This window comes from Pholis gunnellus (genome assembly GCF_910591455.1).
Source record: "Pholis gunnellus genome assembly, chromosome: 3".
Taxonomy (NCBI): domain Eukaryota; kingdom Metazoa; phylum Chordata; class Actinopteri; order Perciformes; family Pholidae; genus Pholis; species Pholis gunnellus.
Window position 1 is genome coordinate 2,524,547 of NC_136529.1, and position 19,355 is coordinate 2,543,901.

The 19,355-nt window shown below is 42.2% G+C and overlaps 1 protein-coding gene across 2 annotated transcripts; it reads right to left on the reverse strand.

Annotated features, from left to right (window-relative positions):
• Positions 1–7,372: 7,372 nt before the first annotated feature.
• Positions 7,373–18,421, reverse strand: bin2b (bridging integrator 2b). 2 transcript variants are annotated; one of them, XM_079156751.1, is made up of 12 exons: positions 18,248–18,421; positions 16,579–16,659; positions 15,376–15,430; positions 14,829–14,923; positions 13,532–13,627; positions 13,313–13,420; positions 13,118–13,203; positions 11,911–11,986; positions 11,650–11,732; positions 10,753–11,464; positions 9,016–9,108; positions 7,373–7,895 (listed from the first exon to the last, which is right to left on the reverse strand). In XM_079156751.1, the coding sequence occupies exons 1-12, from the start codon at positions 18,338–18,340 to the stop codon at positions 7,785–7,787; spliced, it is 1,689 nt and encodes a 562-aa protein (XP_079012877.1). In that variant the 5' UTR covers positions 18,341–18,421; the 3' UTR covers positions 7,373–7,784. The 2 variants fall into 2 exon arrangements, with proteins under 2 accessions (XP_079012877.1, XP_079012876.1); XM_079156750.1 differs by having other exon boundaries at positions 7,373–7,898.
• Between the last annotated feature and the right edge of the window lie 934 nt (positions 18,422–19,355).

Consider the following 19,355-nt stretch of genomic DNA (forward strand, 5'->3'; position numbering starts at 1 on the left):
ACTTAGAATCAATTGAATTTGAATTAATTTATTGAATAAAAGACTTCAGCTCATTTGAGTTGGCTGTGTCCTGCCTCCATCAGCCTCAACCAATCAAAAGCTTTGTGTACCGTAGTTGTTACACAAAGACTATTAGTTAGCATTATGCAATATAGTTTGATTAGGATTTACCTCTGATTAAAAAGGGATCAAGCAGTCTGTGACCTTTATTGATCTCAGTTGGCATGAGGTATACACTGCAACCTGCCGTGCCTCAACACTGAACAACCGTTCTGTTCAAGTTCTTAGTGTTACTCCAGTTTTTGTTTTAGATGGTCCACAGCATTCAGAACTAATAATGCTTTATTATTTGATTCTTAAACTTGAGAGCTACCTGGTGAAGTAACTGCTGATTTTTAATGATCAAAATCGTTACAATGAGCAGTTCTATGCTGAAGGACAGCAGATAATATCCCAGATGATGTCCCTCTATAGCAATCCCTTTTACTACCAACCATGTACACCTAGAATTACTTTAACTGACTTATTACACCCTTTCTGTGTTCCGAACCTCCTGATTTACAAATTAAGCCCTGGTTTAATGTAAGCTTTGCTTACCCACTGTATGCTACACACCCAGTACAGCCTGAGCCAGGCAGAGTTAGCCACTCGCTAACTCTTGGAGCATTTAGCTGCTAAACGTCTAGATATTCTCTCTTGGCAGTTGGTGGAGACCAAAACAGAGATTAAAAAAAGAGAGTGAATATTGGACTTGCTGCATGCTAACACCTTCTTTTTTGAGGTGTTAATATGTCAATGTTTTGTTCTACTGTCTCCAGACGCCAACAAATAATGCAATAGTCTTATTAAGAAATAACTTTTGGTTCTTTCTGGCTATAGTTTTCAATATTGCAACATCACTGTAACCTTAAAACAACCAAAGTTGTTATTTCTATGTCACTCACCCTTTACTGAACCTTTGAGCCTTATGTCCTAACATCCCGAAATATGTCAAATTACGGTAGCAATACCCCATCCAATCGCCACTTTCTTATGATATCAAAACCCTGGCTGTGTATATTTAAACTTACTTATCGGATAAAAACACTTTCCCCCGGTCCAAATCAAGCATCTGTTTTGTTTTTGTTTTTTTATCTTGATGGGACTCAGGGTTTGAAATTGGAAATGGAGACTCGGCTCAGAGGAAGTTTCAGTTTTGACTGGAACGAACGACACCTGTAACCTCACAGAGGGTCACACACTGGAGCCAAACACCAAGCCTCTGCAGCGAACACTGGCCCGCAAACCAGAGGCAGTAGTCACGATAAAGAAAGATCAAGCAGATTCTGAGTGGAATCGATTACTGTCTGATGAATGGACTCAGAACGCCTCAGTGGACTGTTGTTGTTTTACTTTACTTTCAAAGACAGAAAAAACAAAAAGAGGAAAAAAGTGAACGCAGGTGACCCTTACTGAGTTGGCTCAAGACTGTGGAAAAAAAAGCAAGCTGAAGCTGCAAAAGCTCAAAGAGCTGCTGAGGTGGTTACATCTGCAGGCTAATTGAAAAAGTCTGAGAAAAGAAGCACGCAACACCTATTTCAGCGTTTCTGCCATTATTTTGGTACGCGGAAGCTTGTTAAGTATAAAAGTTTTTTTTCAACTCGCCAGCCATGTGCGGGGATTTTATTTATGTCTTTTCGCAGCCATAATTACCCCCCCCCCCCCACACACACACACACACACACACACACACACACACACACACACACACACACACACACACACACACACACACACACACACACACACACACACACACACACACACACACACACACACACACACACAAGACTGTCTGCGCTATGTCAGAGTATAGGTGATAAGAGACATAACATACACCTACGTGTCTGTGTGTTCTCTCGAGCACTGAATGATGGAGAAAATGGCACTCTTCCCTCCGCGCACGTACGTGCACAACGCCACCTACACACACATACGGGAAGCAGCAGGATTACCACAATAAAAACAACATGGCTGCTAATGTGTGCCTCCAGCGGTTCAGATACCTAGGGTCATGACTTTATTATGTTCGCTAAGGCCAGTAAGAGATCAGTGTGACTGGATTACAAAACTTGTGTTTCTTTATTTTAAGTATGTGAAGTCCAGATAGTTTACATCCATGTTTGCTAGCATGCAGTCTCTTTCTTCCCTGTCTTTCTGGCTCATTGCTGCATTATGAATCAGAGATAGACTGTCAAACCGTTGCACCAGATAAACAAAATGGGGACCCTTTCATAGAAAAGCATCTCAACGAGAGTTCAAAAACTCTCAACCTGAAAAGGTGTAATGTGTAAGATCTGGCCCCATTTTTTGTTAAAATTATATAAAAAAATGTACTAACAATATCAACAGAATGTGAAGAAGAATGTCAAAGTCTATGTATTGAGTTTCAGAGACACAAGCATGCTAGCCAGCTAGCTCCGGCCCGTCCCATCTTGTAATACCACGTGTTCCACGAGAGGCGACCAGTCTGTCCCCCGTCCAACATGAGAGGTCAAAGGAGGAAACGAGAAAAACAACTTGTGTTTTCGTTTTGTCCTCCCCGCCACCAGGAAACTACTTTGGTGTGAGGAGTGCGGGCGGCAGTTAGCGGTTAGCAGTTAGCAAAGTAGTTTCCTCGGGGCGGGGAGGACAAAACGAAAATGCTAGATGATTTCTCTTTTATGTCACTCACATTTAAAGCCATAAACAAACTAACAAGGTGTACACTATGCCTCACACATTCCCACACACACAGCGGGATTCTGATTGGATTAGGCCTATTATGTGTCGTACATTTGTTTTTGTTTTTTTATTTATGTTATTATTATTATTATTTTGTTTTTGTATTTAGTTTATTTATTTCTAAATTATATAATTGTTTTTTTCTATTTTAACTATTATTTTATTATAATTCTTACAGCATCGTTACAGCATATATTTATTACTAACAAACTAACTACGTCTCTCCACCACACATCCCATAGATTACTCCTCACCTGTCCAGGATAACTTAACACGGAGAACATTGCCTCTCATACAAACATCCAAGCATGCACACAGACATGTTTCCACACACACTTTATGTAATCCAATCTAGATCTAATCTAAACTCCCGGACTCTTATTGTTTCATTACATACCTCTTTCTAACTGCTTTATGTTATTTTCTGTCTTTATGTTTTTGTCACTAAATATATTTTATTTTGTCACATTGCTTCACCAATATACAATAAATAAAGGACTAAAGAGGCCCAAGTTAGTGGTACAAACACACAGAAGTCTGATTTTGCACAGTGTCTTAGGTGCTTTTATGCTATGGTTTTAGTATTTATTCATAATTTTACCTTAACGTATTGTATTTACCATGATCATTTAATTTTGCTTTGTATTTTATTTAATTTTGTTTTATCAATTATATATTTATTCATTTAATTTTTCTTGATTTCGTGGAAATGAATCTCATCATCTTCTCTCCATTTCTGTCTTGTCATTCATTTGTAAAGCACTTTGAATTGCATTTTGATTTGTTTGATTAGTTTCTACGTATTTTTTCCCTGCTATTAGTCGGTAGGTGTTATAACTCATGACTAAATTTAGATTGTATGGACCCAGTTGTAGGAGTGAAATTCTGCCTAACATTTGTGTGGAGCATGTGTTCTTAGTTGTACCTTTAAAGACAGCAGAATGCACGCACAACGCGCAGGGAGGTGGTGTTGTGGGTTGGACTACTGTTATTAGAATGAAGGACCTTTGATCAAATTCCTGTCAGTACGCATCCACCCTGCTGGACCTCCACAGTGGAGGTTTTTGTGTGGCTGAGCATGACCTCTGATCTTTCCCTGATCCCTTATCTTCCTTTGGGAAAGAGGAAAAAGTGTATAGTTACAGGAAGACATTCAGATTAAACATTTCCCCAGGGAGTAACTTTCTCATTCATTCATGGTTTTTCACATGATTCATACCAATGTTTCTGCAATCCTTTAGCTTTCTGAAAGCACACGCTCTATGCAGACAGTCAAAGTTTGGGTGGACTTTTCATTTTGCTGAAAATATTCATACATACACAGCAGTACGAGCCTGCACCCTAGAATTGGTAACATATGCATTTGCGTAAAGCGAAAGTTCTGCTGGGGAGGAATGTGGTTGAAACTCCATAGCCCTCCAGGGGACCTCTTCCGAGTTTATCTATCGTCCGCCACGTCAACACAACGCTACTTCTTAACGGCCCCCTGAGCTAATGCAGCAGTTAGCCTCGTGTAACCTGTGCGCCTGCTCCCCAGAGGAAGCCGCGAGGAAAACTCGCACCGCAAACAAGCAGAGCAGCACGAGGCCCGCGGAGATGAAACGCGCCTCGTGCTGGATCAAGGCCCCTCGATGATAAAGTAACAATGCGTTATATTCACATTGGAGCACAGCCCGGAGCTTTCCACTGTGGCTATTCACCTTCCAATATGAACCTCTCGGTGACAGAGCAACTCTATAAATAACACAAACTCAGTTTTTAACAAAAAGAGGAGTCTTGTGTGCGGTTGCCCCTGTCCTGATCTTTCGCTGAGTATTCCCACCGGTTGCATGAAAGATATTCCACTGAGATTCCGTCTACACCAATGTCTGGTTTCTCCGTCAATCCCGCAGCTACTGGCACAGCTTCACCGCGACAGAAAGAATGAAACCAGATCGTTTTTCTTGTCAAAGAAGTTTGGGTCAGAGTATGCTCAGAAAGTAAATGCAACGTAAATACTTCATTCAGTTGTTTTATTTTAGAAATGTAATTGCCTCAGCTGCTGCTATCAAACAGTAACCATGCCAACATCCACCTGAAAAGGCTTCCTGTGAGTTAAAAGAGCTATTGGTGGTTGTTGTAAACATCTTCAGATTGTGTTAAGGAAAACGTCCCAGAGGAGGAAAAATGTTTTCTGCGCTTCATTGGAAAAAACAACAGCTGTGAATCAGAGGTCCTGTAAGTTGTGAACCACTTCATATCCAGATGTTATTTCATAAGATGATCACACACAAAAAATGATGCTTTGGCTCATGCTCATCTTCCAGGAATCAGGGGAAAAGAGAGTGGGGCCAGTATTACACTAAGTCCCTTTGTCACTGCGTTGATTTCATGAAGCAGGAATGGTGCAGAACGAAGGTTTACTCCAATAAGAGAGACTTTGAAGGACTCCTGCTGCAGTACATTCTCATCTGGAACAGAAGAGACCCCAGACACGCTTTCGCTCCAACCTTTATTCCTGCCTCCAAGCCATCGACCCCAGCTATTGCATTAAAGTTACTGATTAAGTCACCTTTTCACGACCTCGTTGATCGCCGGAGGTCACGAACAACAAGATCACCGGTATAGAGTTGCCTGCACCTCGCTTCCTCAACATTTTCTATGCAGAAATATCCATCAGTGAATGAGAATGAACCTCAATTTTTCATCACAAAGTTCATTCTTAAAAAATAGCAGCTGGTGGTTTGTTAGTAGCGTGTATTTCTAAAGCACTTTCAATCATATCCCATTATCTTAGTTTATGGATTTTGAGATGTTTTTGTTCAGCTGGATGAACTTTGACGCTTGATAATCTGCTGATTGAGATCGTGTCACATGATCAGAAGCTGCTGTCGACTGCGCTGAAACAGGTTTGTTTAATCAGCAAATAGCCATTTGTGGCTCTTACAATGCCCATAGACATTAACGTCTCCCAATCAGCCACACAATGTGAATAGCTAATCTAAGTGCTCGTTTCACAGAAGATAGATACTGAATGTATGTAAAGGGTCAATCTAATCCCTCTATGGAATGGTCCAGAGCGGAACGCTTAAATTGCAAGCCACATGGCTCAAAGGATGGCAATGACTTTGGACACCACTGGATGGACTTGTACTTATATAGCACCTTTCTAGTCTTCTGATTACTTAAGGCACTTTTACAATACATGTCATTCACCCTTTTACACCAATTTGGGGTTAGGTGTCTTGCCCAAGGACGCACCGACATGGATTAGATGAGCAGGGGATTGAACCGCCGATCTTCTGATTGAGGGACGACTCGCTCCAACTTCTGAGCCACAGTTGCCCCAGACAGAAATATCTCAACGCCCACTGGATGGATTGCCAAGAAATTTGGTACAGATGTTTATGGTGCCCAGAGAATGAACTCTTACAACTTTGGCGATTAGCTGAATTTCCCCAGAGTGCCACCATGACTTTCACATTTGTGGTTTTGAATGAATTTATCATCCGACTAAAATTCTAATTCGTCCAGTACTTTGGTTTACAACTAAATACTTTGCAGATGTTAGCAATAGCGTTCCAACATGCTAAAATATGATGGTGAAGATGGTGTATGTTATACCAGCTTGACGTTAGCCTGTTAGCATCGTCATCGTGAGCATCGCAGAAATAGAATAGGAGTAGAACGGTCATTCCCATTAAAATCCACGTAGCAGGACGGTCAGAGCTGCGGTTATTTTTAGGTGTACCATGTAAAACACTGACATATAAACCGACTTGCCTGGGACACTATGGCGAGCGTGAACGCGTGACCTCACCATAACAACAATAATCATTTGGTTTTGACTAAGTGGAATGACCACAGAAAACAGTTTAATGTCCCATATTAGTTGAGCATATTAGCATGCTGGCGCTAGCATATAGCACAAAGCTCTGCAGTGCTACGCTCCGTCACTTTAACTCTCCACAACAACCATCGACCAACCAGCACCCTGCATACACCAGAGCAATAGAAGTTTAATCTTTTTTAAGTCTTGTTTTCAGACCAAGTGTGTGATACTGCCGTGTTGACAGTCCCAGCTGCTTGACGGAAACTGTAACCGCACCTCAACCCAAGCCTACACACAACCAGTCAATCACAGCAATCAGTCTGAAACCCCATGATAGAGGGCCTCCTCTCGCTGCACTCAACCAGCTGGCTGTGTCTGTGTACAGTCTGCTGCTGTGTAGAATCTCTAACACACAATCTCTTCCCATTTACACACAGTGAAGCTGCCAAACTAGCAGTAAGTCCCTGCTCTGGGTGTTTTTTATTTTTTATAAAAGACAGACCTTTCTTCCATAAACTCCTCACAGTCAATCAGCCAGGGTGTCTCGGTTTCCAGGTCCTAACAATATTTTACACATTCCATTGAGGTGAATCACTGTAGTCCTTTCTCAAGCTGTTTATCTGCAGTATTGCAGCAACAACGTCCTGTATTTACAACATGCAAATCACATTTTCTGTACCTGCTGTAGCTTACCCGCCTCTCTTAAATGGGTCATTCCCACGTCAACAGAATAAACGGCATTTGCCGAGTTCGACTTCGCAGAATTTCAAACCAGAACGACATCCTTCTCTATTTTATATATAGCTTTATTAGGACATTTTACAGAAGATCACAGCATCAGTATAAAAAAACAAACATGTATTTGGTTTCACAGTGTTTCACAGAAAGACTTCTAAAAAAAAAAAGCAATAACAAAAATAGTGAAACATTTAACAATCCAAACATCTCTTGCAAAATGTTCTTTGGTTCTCTTTTCCTTCCAAAAGTTGCAACATCAGAGCATGTGAGGTCCCACGTGGGACTTGTGCTCATCTGTTTTCACAGCTTCCGCACCCAAAACATATGGGTTCACTCCCTTTGAGTGTGTGTGTGTGTGTGTGTGTGTGTGTGTGAGAGAGTGTTTGTGTGTGTGTGAGAGAGAGTGCGAGTGTGAGTCACCAACTGCTCGATGGAAGAAGAGAGTATTACAGACTAAGGAGTGACTATTGCCTCACTCTGCCTGAACCGGCTGGAGGAGTTTTTCCGAGAAGATCCCAGAGTGATTTTGTAGATCCCTGTGCTGGTTCCAGCTCTCCTCCCTGATCCCCTTCACCAGGCCTTCCTGCTGCGAGACACGCACATTAGAAACAAATCCACCCTCTGATCCGATGCTTTTTGAGTGAGGGCTTACTTTTGCTGTGATTTCCTGCTTTCTAAGGGGCCGACAATGAAATCTTGGGTTGTATTCACTTCATGTTCTAACCATTAGGACTCTGAATGGTACTTTAAGTCCCTGGCTAAGAGTGTCCTCTCAAGAGGCATTCACAAAGCTGCTGAGAGACGGAGAGGACTCCTGAGCTAACAGAAGGATGTGACTGCTCTGTCAGTGGGAAATGTTCGTTGATACATAGGAGCATGAAAAATAACTATATTGGATCAGATTAGATTTAAAATGTTGACATTAAATTGTAACCAAAATAAAAAAAATTAAATTAAAAATGTTCTTGTTGAATTGATTTAATTATAAATCAAAATAAACGTGTAATTTAATTCGACATGATGACAATCATGCATTTACATAATATTTGATATCCATAAATCAAATATAAAAAAGTATACAAATTTTATATACAAATGCAATAAATTTAGTTTAATACATTTAAAAAAAAAGATTTTATACATGAAAACGTTAAATTGGGTTTTTGACAGTCCTTTGATGGGAAGCACTTATTTCTGCAGCTAATCTGTCGATGGCCATGAAATCTGCATTATTCATTTATTTTATTTGGTGATTATTTAGTGACAAACTAATGTCCAATACAAATGAATAACTCTCACAGTTGAGATATTCCAAGTTCACCATCACTTCCATTAGCATTTGATGGTGAACTTGGAATATCTTTCGCCATCTTCGGTGTTCTTGGATTGTTTCGGGATATTTTGTGAATACGGCTCCTGATGTTTAGTAGAGATATCTTTTTATTTTAGACATTTGAAACTTTTCCTGCTGTCAGACTCCATTTTAATAACTCAGTGTGACGCTACCACTGGCCGCTACCCACAGGAAACATTTTAAGTCATCACTCAAAAAGAAAAAGAACAGATGTGATGAAAAGTAAATCACCAGCAGGATGCATACAAGGCTCCAACAAAATAGAAAAAAAAACAGACTTTGACAGGAAAATGTGTAATCTTCTTCGTCTGGAGTTGCTAAACAAGAGTACACAAGAACGCACACAAACCTCTTGAGTGTCGGCAAGCACCAGGATGACGTCTCCCTGTTCAAACTGGAACAGACCGTCTTCGGACGCTGCATGGCTCTCTACCGCCACCCCCTGGTGTAAAATAATTAGTTCACTTTAAAAAGGTCAGTTCATCTAAAATAGTAAACAGTAGTTGCAGGTTTGGAGATGTCTGAGATGTGCTAGAGCCTCTAACACCACAAACGGAATATGTTTTCCTCTAACTTAGAGGTAAACATATTCCGTTTGTGGTGCTCACAGATGTGTGTCTTTACAGACTCATGATCTCTGATAATCTGGATATATAAGGCCTATAAGCACGCAGAGAACACACTGGCAACAGTTTTCATAGGGACTATTTTTTCAGCACAAAGCTGTTTTTTTTAAACATTGTGAGCAACCACAAAGGGAATGCTCTTCACCTACTTTGTATCAGAGTGGAGACAGAATTCTTTATATTAAGTATTAATGTGTATACTACAATGGCATAGTGTGTTTATGTTTTCTCAGCCTGTAAACTACTTTGAACGTCATTGAATTAACTTGAAATCATACGTTTCCAAAAATCTATGCTAGTCCAATTATGTAAACAAGCATTAGTCAGTCTGTTGAAGTGAGACTATGCAACTTTTTATTTTCTTAAAAAAAAAAGAAAAAAAAAAGGAAATAACACGTTTCGTCTGACGAATGAAAAGAACGCATTATCAATAAAACACACTGTTGCTCAATAAAACACATTCAGGGGGGTTTCCAGCTCCTTGTTTTGGAATCACCGGTAGCTTCTGGTGGCTAATGTTAGCTACCTAACTGTGTGACTCTTCTCTCTACTTGTGCCGTTGTTACACAACATTATACAGCAATTTTTACTCATGGTCACTGTTTATCAGAAGTTACATGGCCTCACTTTGAAATCTCTCTGATTTTGGTCCTTAGTCAGACATTGTTATATGAGAGAAATGTTAAATTGATGGAGTACTCTTTTTAAGACAAGACATGAACAGGAGCTTTTGATGGCTAATGTTAGCTAGCAAACTTTAGCCAGCTATTTATTTGTTACTGTGTGAATCCGTCCGCTAACTTCACTACTCTTCTCTCTACTTGTGCTACTGTTACACAACCTTAAACTGAAATTGTCACATGTGGTTAATGGGAAATATACTTGTTTGTTTCCTTTAAAAGAGAGGGAGCTGAGAAAGTCAATATCAATCTCATGTTAGAGGGGAACAAGCCAAACCTGGCTGTGCCCTAAATACGTAGCATCTTGTTTTTACATTTCTGTTTGTGTATGGATCAAAGAAATTATACAATATGTTTATTAGTGAGCTATAAAAAAGGTGCTAGTAGGTTTCATTTTAAACGTTGGCCAGGCTAGCTGTTTACCCCATGTCCAGTCTTTACACTAAGCTAACACACGGACTCCAGCTCTGTACTTAAAGGGGAACTCCACCAGTTTCATACATCACAATGTCTCTACAGGTCTTGGGGAGTAGCCTACCACTGCATATGTGAAAAGAAGTTGTAGAAACTACAACTTTGAAAATGTAAAAAGATCTGGGAGATTTGGAGTTGGAAAGAAGTGAGCATTTGCATTGTGGGTAATGTAGGCAGCTTTTGACAAGGAATAAGAATGTATTGAATAAAAAAGACAAAGTCTCAGATTTTGGTCCTCAGTCAGACAACATTATATGAGTGCAATGCTAAATAGGTGAGTACTCTTTTAAAATCATAGTTATGTACCTTGTAAAGGAAGCCTGGTGGATTGTGGGAACTGGAGTCCTCTGTCTGCTGTTGGACCGATTCTTCATCCTGCTTCTTAGCGACTAAGAGCACGGGTCTATCTGTGCATCGGAAGGAGATGCGAGGGGCGGGGACCGGTGCAGGTTTTGGCCCTGCCTCCTCTGATGCTGGGTCACTCACATTCTGCTCTGGACTCTCGGATGTTGGGTCACTCACATTCTGCTCTGAACTCTCGGATGTTGGGTCACTCACATTCTCTTGCTCTGAACTCTGCAGGGTGCTATCTGCAGAATCACAGGGATTGGACACTTCCTGACTTGCAGCCTCCGACTTTGGCACACCCATCACGGCGTCATCGGACTGGTTCGTAGCCAGGTCGGCTTCTGCCTCCACCTCCTCCGGACTTTGACTCCCTGTGCACCGGTCGCTGGTCTCATTGTCGGACATCGACTGCCTGTGGGGCGTGTTGGTGCCAATGGAGCTGAGATCGGAGTCCGACGAGTTGACGTCTTTGGACGACGCGCTGCTTTCTTCTGGCAAGCCGGTTTCCTCGGAGGTGCTTTGAGTTCGTTGGACGGGCGAAGAGGGCTCGCCGTCTTTTCCATTTTCGGTGGAAGAGTGGATGGAGATGTGGTCGGTTGGGAAAGCTGTATTGCAAGGGATGGGGTTGGAGATAACCAGGGACTTTCGCTTCTTTGACTTGCTTGTCATGCTATTTGAAGAAGATAAAAAAGATGCATAAAGCATTTTATAAATCTACCTGAACAGCCGGCAAACAGCTAGTTTGTATTAATACTCTAGCATATTGAACCAAAACATGGCGGATAGATAGTCTTGTGTAATGTACTCACTAGGTGAGACCACAGATGAGGAAACATGTGCAACACAGTGCCCTACCTGTTCAGACCCTTGATGATGAAGGCCTTTCCTGAGTGTTGAGTCTCCAGTTTCTTCATCACATTGTACAGCTCATGGTTCAGCTGCAACACAATTGCAACATAAACACACAAACCAACATGCAACCCAAATTACACACCGTAAACATTATTTCAAGTTGGAAAGGAGTTTTCAGGGTGTTTTTTTTTTTTTTTACAAACTTAAGTAATTCACATGACAAGTATGAGAGTGAGGAAATCAAAAGGAAGTGTCATATCTTACCACGCTCATTTCCTTATAGAAGACATCTCTCAGGTTTGATATGTTTTGGAACACCGTCACATAGCAACCTATCCGGCTACAGACACAAAGACAGCTCTCAGTTTATATGTCGGTTCATTCACATACCATTCTTGAGTGGATTACAAATGGAGCTCAGTTAAGGTGTCGCACGCACCTTCTGGAAAAACGTCTGCTTGAACTAATTCCATTTGTACATTTTTACAGGCCTGAAATGCACATTTACACATGCAACGAGTTTATTTTCTTTTTTTTAAAGCTTCTAGTCAAGAATAGTATAACAGGTCCTGGTAATAATGTTTTTGCACGTTTTGTTCAGATTAAAGTGGCAATAGACTCTTTGCTATAACTTACCATTATGAAGTAAATGTTGATTGCACAACTGTTGAATAATACCATTTAGAATGGTTCCCTATCAGCCTCACTTTCACAATACAATTCTGTCTGCCGGGTACGATCTCCCAGGAAAACGAAGGCTCCATTTCAACCGTTGCGCAACCAAAACAGGAAGATGACAGCGCTTTGGTTTTCCACAGTAGCAACCTGTAGCTATACCAATTTACCAAAGAGTATCAATGGAAGTTACTATCCCCAGTGGTGTAAATGGCGACGGGGAAATAACCGAAATGACTGTGGAAAACAAAATGCAGTGTGTCTTGTGCAGGTTGAGTTAGTTTGTCCAGACTTCTGTATTTCATTCCCATCTCACTCTCCACTCATTTCCTGTAATATCGCCGCTGTCTGCCATCTAATATCGGCATAGAATCTCCCAGAAAATAATACAAATAAAAAGACATGTGGCGTAAAATACCATTTTCTGCATACATTAAATATGACATTTTATAGTAAAGAATGAGCTTTCTTTCAGAGTTGCTCTTAGTCAATATCTGAAAGCCTAAGGAAAGGTTTTTAAAAAAGGTGAAACCCGGACACAGTCCTAAAAACCTCTATCTAAATTCTAATAAACATAAATTGCTTATTCTCACATGTGCACACTCTTCTCACATATTGCATGTTCCAAATAACCGAGGTACGTCTTGGAAGTCTGGAATACCCAACAGGACGTCAGCTTCTAACTTGTTTATTCATACACTGATATTCTACCTTAACTTTTCTTATCATGACCCAAAACGTCCATGTGAGATTCCACTGAGTGTTATCTATAGGACCATGTTCATTTCAACCATACCTCTGATAGAGAACAGGCAGCTCCTCCCTCAGCTCGTTATTTAATTCCTCAAAGACACCCTGGTTTTTGTTGAACTCTTCCTCCGCCTGTTGACAAGAATCCGAAATTAGATGACTTTCGGTGAAACCACTCTTATCACCAAATACTCTTCGTGTCACATCAGCATTTCTGTGCCATGTGAAATACTAATGCTACCTTTGCTATTTTGGCCTCATCCTTTTTCTTGGCACTCTGTAGCGCTTCCAGGTGGTGACGCGCTGAATCGTAGTCCACCAGTTTGCGACCGCGTTTAGATACGCGTTCCTGAAATACACACACAGTTTATTAGGTGAACATGTGGTCCACTTGCGGGAGGATGAATCAGACTGGTGTTACCTAAGAGGCCCAAAAGCCTCACAAAAAGCATCGGGTTACCTTGACTTCGGGGAACTGGCTTGTGTAGTTCTCCATGGTGCGCACGATCTGGTCACTTAGCTTCTCTTCGTAGTCGTTCCACAGCAGGTCTTCACTCTAAGAGACACAGTTGTTATCAACAGTGCAATTGTAACAATTGTCTCTAAATACTGGACATTATCTCAGCAAAAAAGGATATGAATATGTTGAGCAGCGCATCAGAAATAAAGTGTTTTTAAAAATGTACAGGATTCAGAGCATTAATATAGCAGCAAACAACTATTTGCTTTGTAATGATATAGTGGAGCAATGTCTGTTGGAGCAGAGGATGAAGTTGCTTTCCCTCTGTGTGTGTTGTTATACGAGCTTCTCTGTAGCCGGGTCTGCTGCACGTGAGTCTCTCTGTTGGGCACCACTAGCTAGCTAATGGCTGCTAGCCAACGGCTGCACAATGGCGTCACAACCAGACGAGGTTCTGCCGTGTGAAGCCAGTGTGGAAGTGTCTTAAAACGTGCATTCACTCTACTGACCAGCAGGGGGCGACTCTTCCGGTTGCAAAAAGAAGTCAGATAGTAGTGAAGTCTATGAGAAAATGAGCCTACTTCTCACTTGATTTATTACTTCAATACAGCATGATATTTTTTTAATAAACTATAGTCCAATTTAGAGTCCATCATTTGGCCAGAAAGCGAAGTATGCTTTAGGGCGGGCTTACTGTGATTGACACGTCGCTGCCGCTACCAGAGATGTATGTGGCATCTCTACGTCACTCCTCCGCATTCCAAATATGGTAACTTACGTTCATTGGTTAGCGAAAAACGGCCGCAATCCAAGATGTCGACGGCAAAATTGCCAAACTTGAGGCTTCATAACATCAGTCCACTAACCAATGGCTGACATCACGATGACTACACCCACTATAAATATAGAGTCTATGGTCCCAACCCATGCAGTCATCGTGCTAATCAATTTTACTCTGACTTTAATCACGGATGTGCAGCTGACAAATCGGCGGCAACTGCGTGACGCTGTCGCATCAATATGAACCAAAATCTAAGGAATGTTTCCGACATCTTGTTTCATCTTTGCCCTGAAGAATTAAGCGTTCTGAAGGCAGGAGGTCCAACCTGATCCAAGCAGGGTGTACCTCATAAAGATGCTGGTGAGTGTATTTCCATGGTAACCTAGATCAAGCTTCTTTGAACCTGCTTTGAGAAACCAAACATTTCCTGGAAATTAGCCCGACCTACTGAAATAAAAGCGATTTCTTCATCAGCTCTCAGATTAAAACCATCTCAAAGACACATTATGGACGTACTTCTGTAATGACGGCGAGGTCCTCCACTCCATTCCAGTCTGGTTCGTAGACGTCTCGCAACGTCTGCGACAGACGCTTGGACGTCTCATGCACGGCTGTGGAAAGGAACAGGAAATTATAGGACAAAAAAATAAAATAAAAGAGCAACTAATCATGACTCCACGAGGAATTTCTCTTCCAGCATCAGCAGCACAGTGCATTGTGGTTGGTATTGTTTTTTTTAAAGGGTTTGTAGCACTGTTGCTTCACCCACACAGAGAAGGTCAGAATAACACTGGTTTGCTGGACTGGAGCTCACATTGTAGGGGCAATAGCTGACAACACCAGAAACGCATGAATCACAAATGCGATGCTGCGTTTGCTATTTACACCGCAGGATTCCATTTGTCCTTGTGCAAGACGGCAACGCAGACGGAATTGCAAAAGTCGACACAGGGTTCGAGATTAGAAGAAATCCTCTTCCCCATTATTCACCGAATCTCCTGCGCAAAGGGTGTTCTGTTCAACACTGTGCTGCGGGTGTGTGTGCGCGCTGCATGCGACCTACCTTTCACTGCTGCGTGGTAGGCCTTGACATCTTTAAACAACCTGCTTCCATCCATCTGTGTGGGACACAAAGCAGAAAGCGCAGAGAATTCAGATTCAGCGACACCCAGAGACAGCAGCTCTGTGGACGACCCGATCCATTCGTGCTTCGTCACTTCCTCAGCGCGCTTCGGGCCTGCTTCTGTTCACGGCCCAACCTTTTTCTGCGCCAAGTTCAGAGCTGCGCAAAATCCACGATACTCCTGTCGCCCGACCACATTGTAGAGTTTAAAATAAATCAACAATCACTTCATTTGATGTGGTGGTGAAGTAAAAAGCGGCGTGTCTCCTCAGGGTGTACACTTCCTTCCTGTGAAGTTTCCCTCCAATATGTGCTGCACTTGACACTGAATGAGCTTTGAGCAACTTAAAAGGTAAACCTATGTAACTTTTTACAAAGTGAGTTACAGGGCAACGCCGAATGTTCGTCAGTAGCACAAAGTAGAAATGAGACTTAGTCAGTACACCGGTTCAGGCATTTTCACTATAAAGCAATATCTGTTTTTAGTTTGCTAACATTAGCACACAAGCTAACTGTCATACCAGACCAAGTAAGGCTGTAGCAACACAGCCCCCCCGAGTGTAGTGCACTTTATTGCTTTTAAATGAAACTTTTCATTTGTAAAAAAACAAGATTGTGTTAATTCTTCTGTCCAACGTTACAGTCTCACTTCTCAAAAGACTAAAACCGGGGCCAAGTCATTGTGGTCGAACCTTTTAAGGTAAACCTTAAAATGGATAGTTTCCTGAATCTGAGCATACACGTATATCTCATTTATTTTAGTATCATGGCCAAGAGTAATGCCTGTGTATACCCAGATATCTAGAGGAGAAAAAACAAGCAGTATTTATGCAGAACTGATAAGGAAATAAGAAGGAGGTACATCTTGCTTCAAGTGCTTCCTGTTGTCAAGGCCGAGCCGACTGTCGTGATCTCGTGGGTTGGCATCTCAGCAGCGGGAACCAAACACCGCCCTTGTTTCTGAAGACTCGGCAGTGCCCCGTTTAACTGGAGGCGTTTGGTACGGGGGCATCGGGGGGGGGGGGGGGGGGGGGGGGGGGGTGTTTAACTAGAAAAGTAGGAATGAAGCGAAGCACTCTGCTTGACCTTTGTTCGAGTCCTGCAGTGAACAGCAGGGGGGCCACCATGTAGAGAGACCTGTACCTGTTGTTTGTTGAGGCTCTGGAAACACATCTCAAACTGCTCGTCCTTGGTCTCCATGGTTTTGCCCAGTTTTTGAAGGACCTAAAGGGGAGGACAGCAGAGTTAGTTTCAACATTCAATAGACACAAGTTCCTAGCATCAATTATTACTATAGAGCCTCAATAATTAAAGGGGAGTTCCACCAATACACTCAACAAAGTCTGTTAGCAGGTGTTTGGGGGGGGTACTACTGCATTATGTGGAAAAGGTTAGGTGAGAGGCTCCATTAGCCGCAACAAGCACAACGTGCCTGTATCTCTGGCCAAACTACTGGTAGTCCAACTGCATTGTGGGTAATGTAGGCACCAGGTTTTAGAAATAATGCTTGGACCTTAACAAAAAAAAGGCGACATTTCCGGTTCTGCTACACCGATTTTGATACTTTTTTTTTTTCATGACAGTGTTAAAGGAGTGCATACTCTTTAATCAGCCGGGCCGATATATTGGCCCATATCAGCAAATTGCAGATACATCGGTATCAGTGTAAATGTCAGCCAATAGGAAGATGCGGGATAGAAATGTCTAAATAGATTTTAGGGTCACCATTGTCAGCATGCATCGGGATGTATAGGCCAACAGGAGTCAGCGGTCTAGCACTATTAACCACTACAGATTCATGGTCCACATAGAGTACCACATACTCCTATGCCTCCCTGGAACTATTAGATTGTCCTTCATAGCACGCAGCTGCTAGAGGCAGAATGCCACACATCGTGTGACCTTCAACTCTGACTCTGCCACAAATAGGCTCTCATTATGTTAATATGCTCCCATTGTTTTTCAGGATTACAGAGCAGAAATTCACTGAATCTTCAAAAATACGGGCTTCGTTCCTGCAGACTCCGGAGTGCATGCAAACTGTAGCTGCTGTTTGGAAGGTGACGCAGTGAAATCAAATGAGTCGACCGAAAACTTTAGTGAGAAAAAGGCTCAGCCAGCGAGAGAGGAAGTGCAGAGTCAGGAAGTGGCAGCTTTATGTGCAGCAGCGAACAACACTGAGACGCTCAGACAGACAGGGAAAGTCCACGCTGCTGGTTTATACATTTTTTTAAAAAAAGGGCCGATCATCCAAATGTAGACTGTTGAAAACAAAGCATGCAGTTCCCTCCCTGAGTAGACAGCTTTTTCTCTCACGCTCAGTATCACAGGTTCTTACACTTTGTTACATTATTCTTATCCTCTCACTTGGGTGCGTTGCCTTTTCAGCTACATCTCGGTACGGAGCTAGATAACGGGACTGTGGCCTGGGAGAGTAAGAGAAGCTTCAAGGCAACGCGTTTCACAAGTTATTCCGTATTTCCATATTTCTACTAAAGCACATAAAAGCTGCATGTATTGAAGTAATCCTCTCTGAATGAGCAGCTTGCCCCCCGTGTGTTGTAAATCTACTGCTGGAAACTAAACCCCCCTCAGACATGCCTCACATTCTGATACCTTTAAGACCCTTTGAAGGTCTGTGAGCTGCTACAGCAGGGCATCTAGTGAGTTAACACCACAGCAGGATGAGGCTGGGTGACAAAAACAAACTTTAAGAAGTCATCTCACAACTCGCCTAACTAATGACAGTGCTTCTGGTGTGCAGTTCTAAAGTCAAACTGGAACTTAACAATACTTGAGTGCTCTGGCTCACCTTCTCCTGGGCTCGATTCAGAGACTTCTGGACCCGTTTGGCGAGGAATCCGGCTCCAGCCTGGAGGTTCGGGCCCATCTTATTCTCTGCCATTGTGAACTTTTTTCCTTTCTTTTTGTCTTTCTCCTCACTAGAAGTAGTCCACCTCCCACTCTTCTGCTTCCTCTTGATAAACTGCCTCGCAGCAGCTTTGCAAGCGTCTTAAATTCAAGGCGGCGACGGAGGTGGAGCAACAATGCAAGTGTCAAGACTCATGGACACGCACACACACACACACACACACACACACACCCACACATTCACAAACACAAACAGGCGGTGGTAAACCGAGGAATGAAGTTCTTTACACCATCAGCTGCTAAAGGGAGTCTGCTCTTGTTCAAGCTCGTCGAGAGTTACCGGCAACTCTTTCTGCGCGTCCCGACCTGTCGAACAAACATCGCGTAACACTGTTGCAAAACTGCACTCCACTCCCCGTCGGGTGGAAGGTGGAAGTCATCCAACGACACTCACCTGTAAATTATGTGAGTAGATTGCGTTCACAGCGATGATGCGTATACCTGATGATTCAGCGACGTGACGTAGACAAGGGAGCCGCGGATCAGCCGCCTTCAAATGCGCCTCAAACGTTCAGGTTTTTTTTGTGGAGTTCACAGATCAGAAATAAAGTATTGCACAAGGCTTTGAACGGAACACAACTTTGTATTAAAATGACATTTGAGACGCATGCGCTGTCACAGCAGCCTGTCTGATATTGATTTATATGTCGATTTCATATCTCTGATTTCTGATCAGCTTGTTGGTGAAGTAAGCTGTAGCTACTGTTTGCTGAGTTGGCCATTGTTGACACTTCCGCTTCCCGCATAGTGATATGACTAACATATGTCCCAACCCAATGTGGCCTACTTAACACTGAGTAACTAACATTATTTCATTTATTTGTTGTCATTATGTAACATAGAAGTTATTGTGTCATTAAACCTTAGTTCCCCATCCTCCTGACACAATTATTTTGTTATGTTGACAAACACATTTTTTAATTGTGCATGGAAAAGCAAAAGAGACACAACATGACTACAAAAAGACACAAAACCACAAAGAGACACAT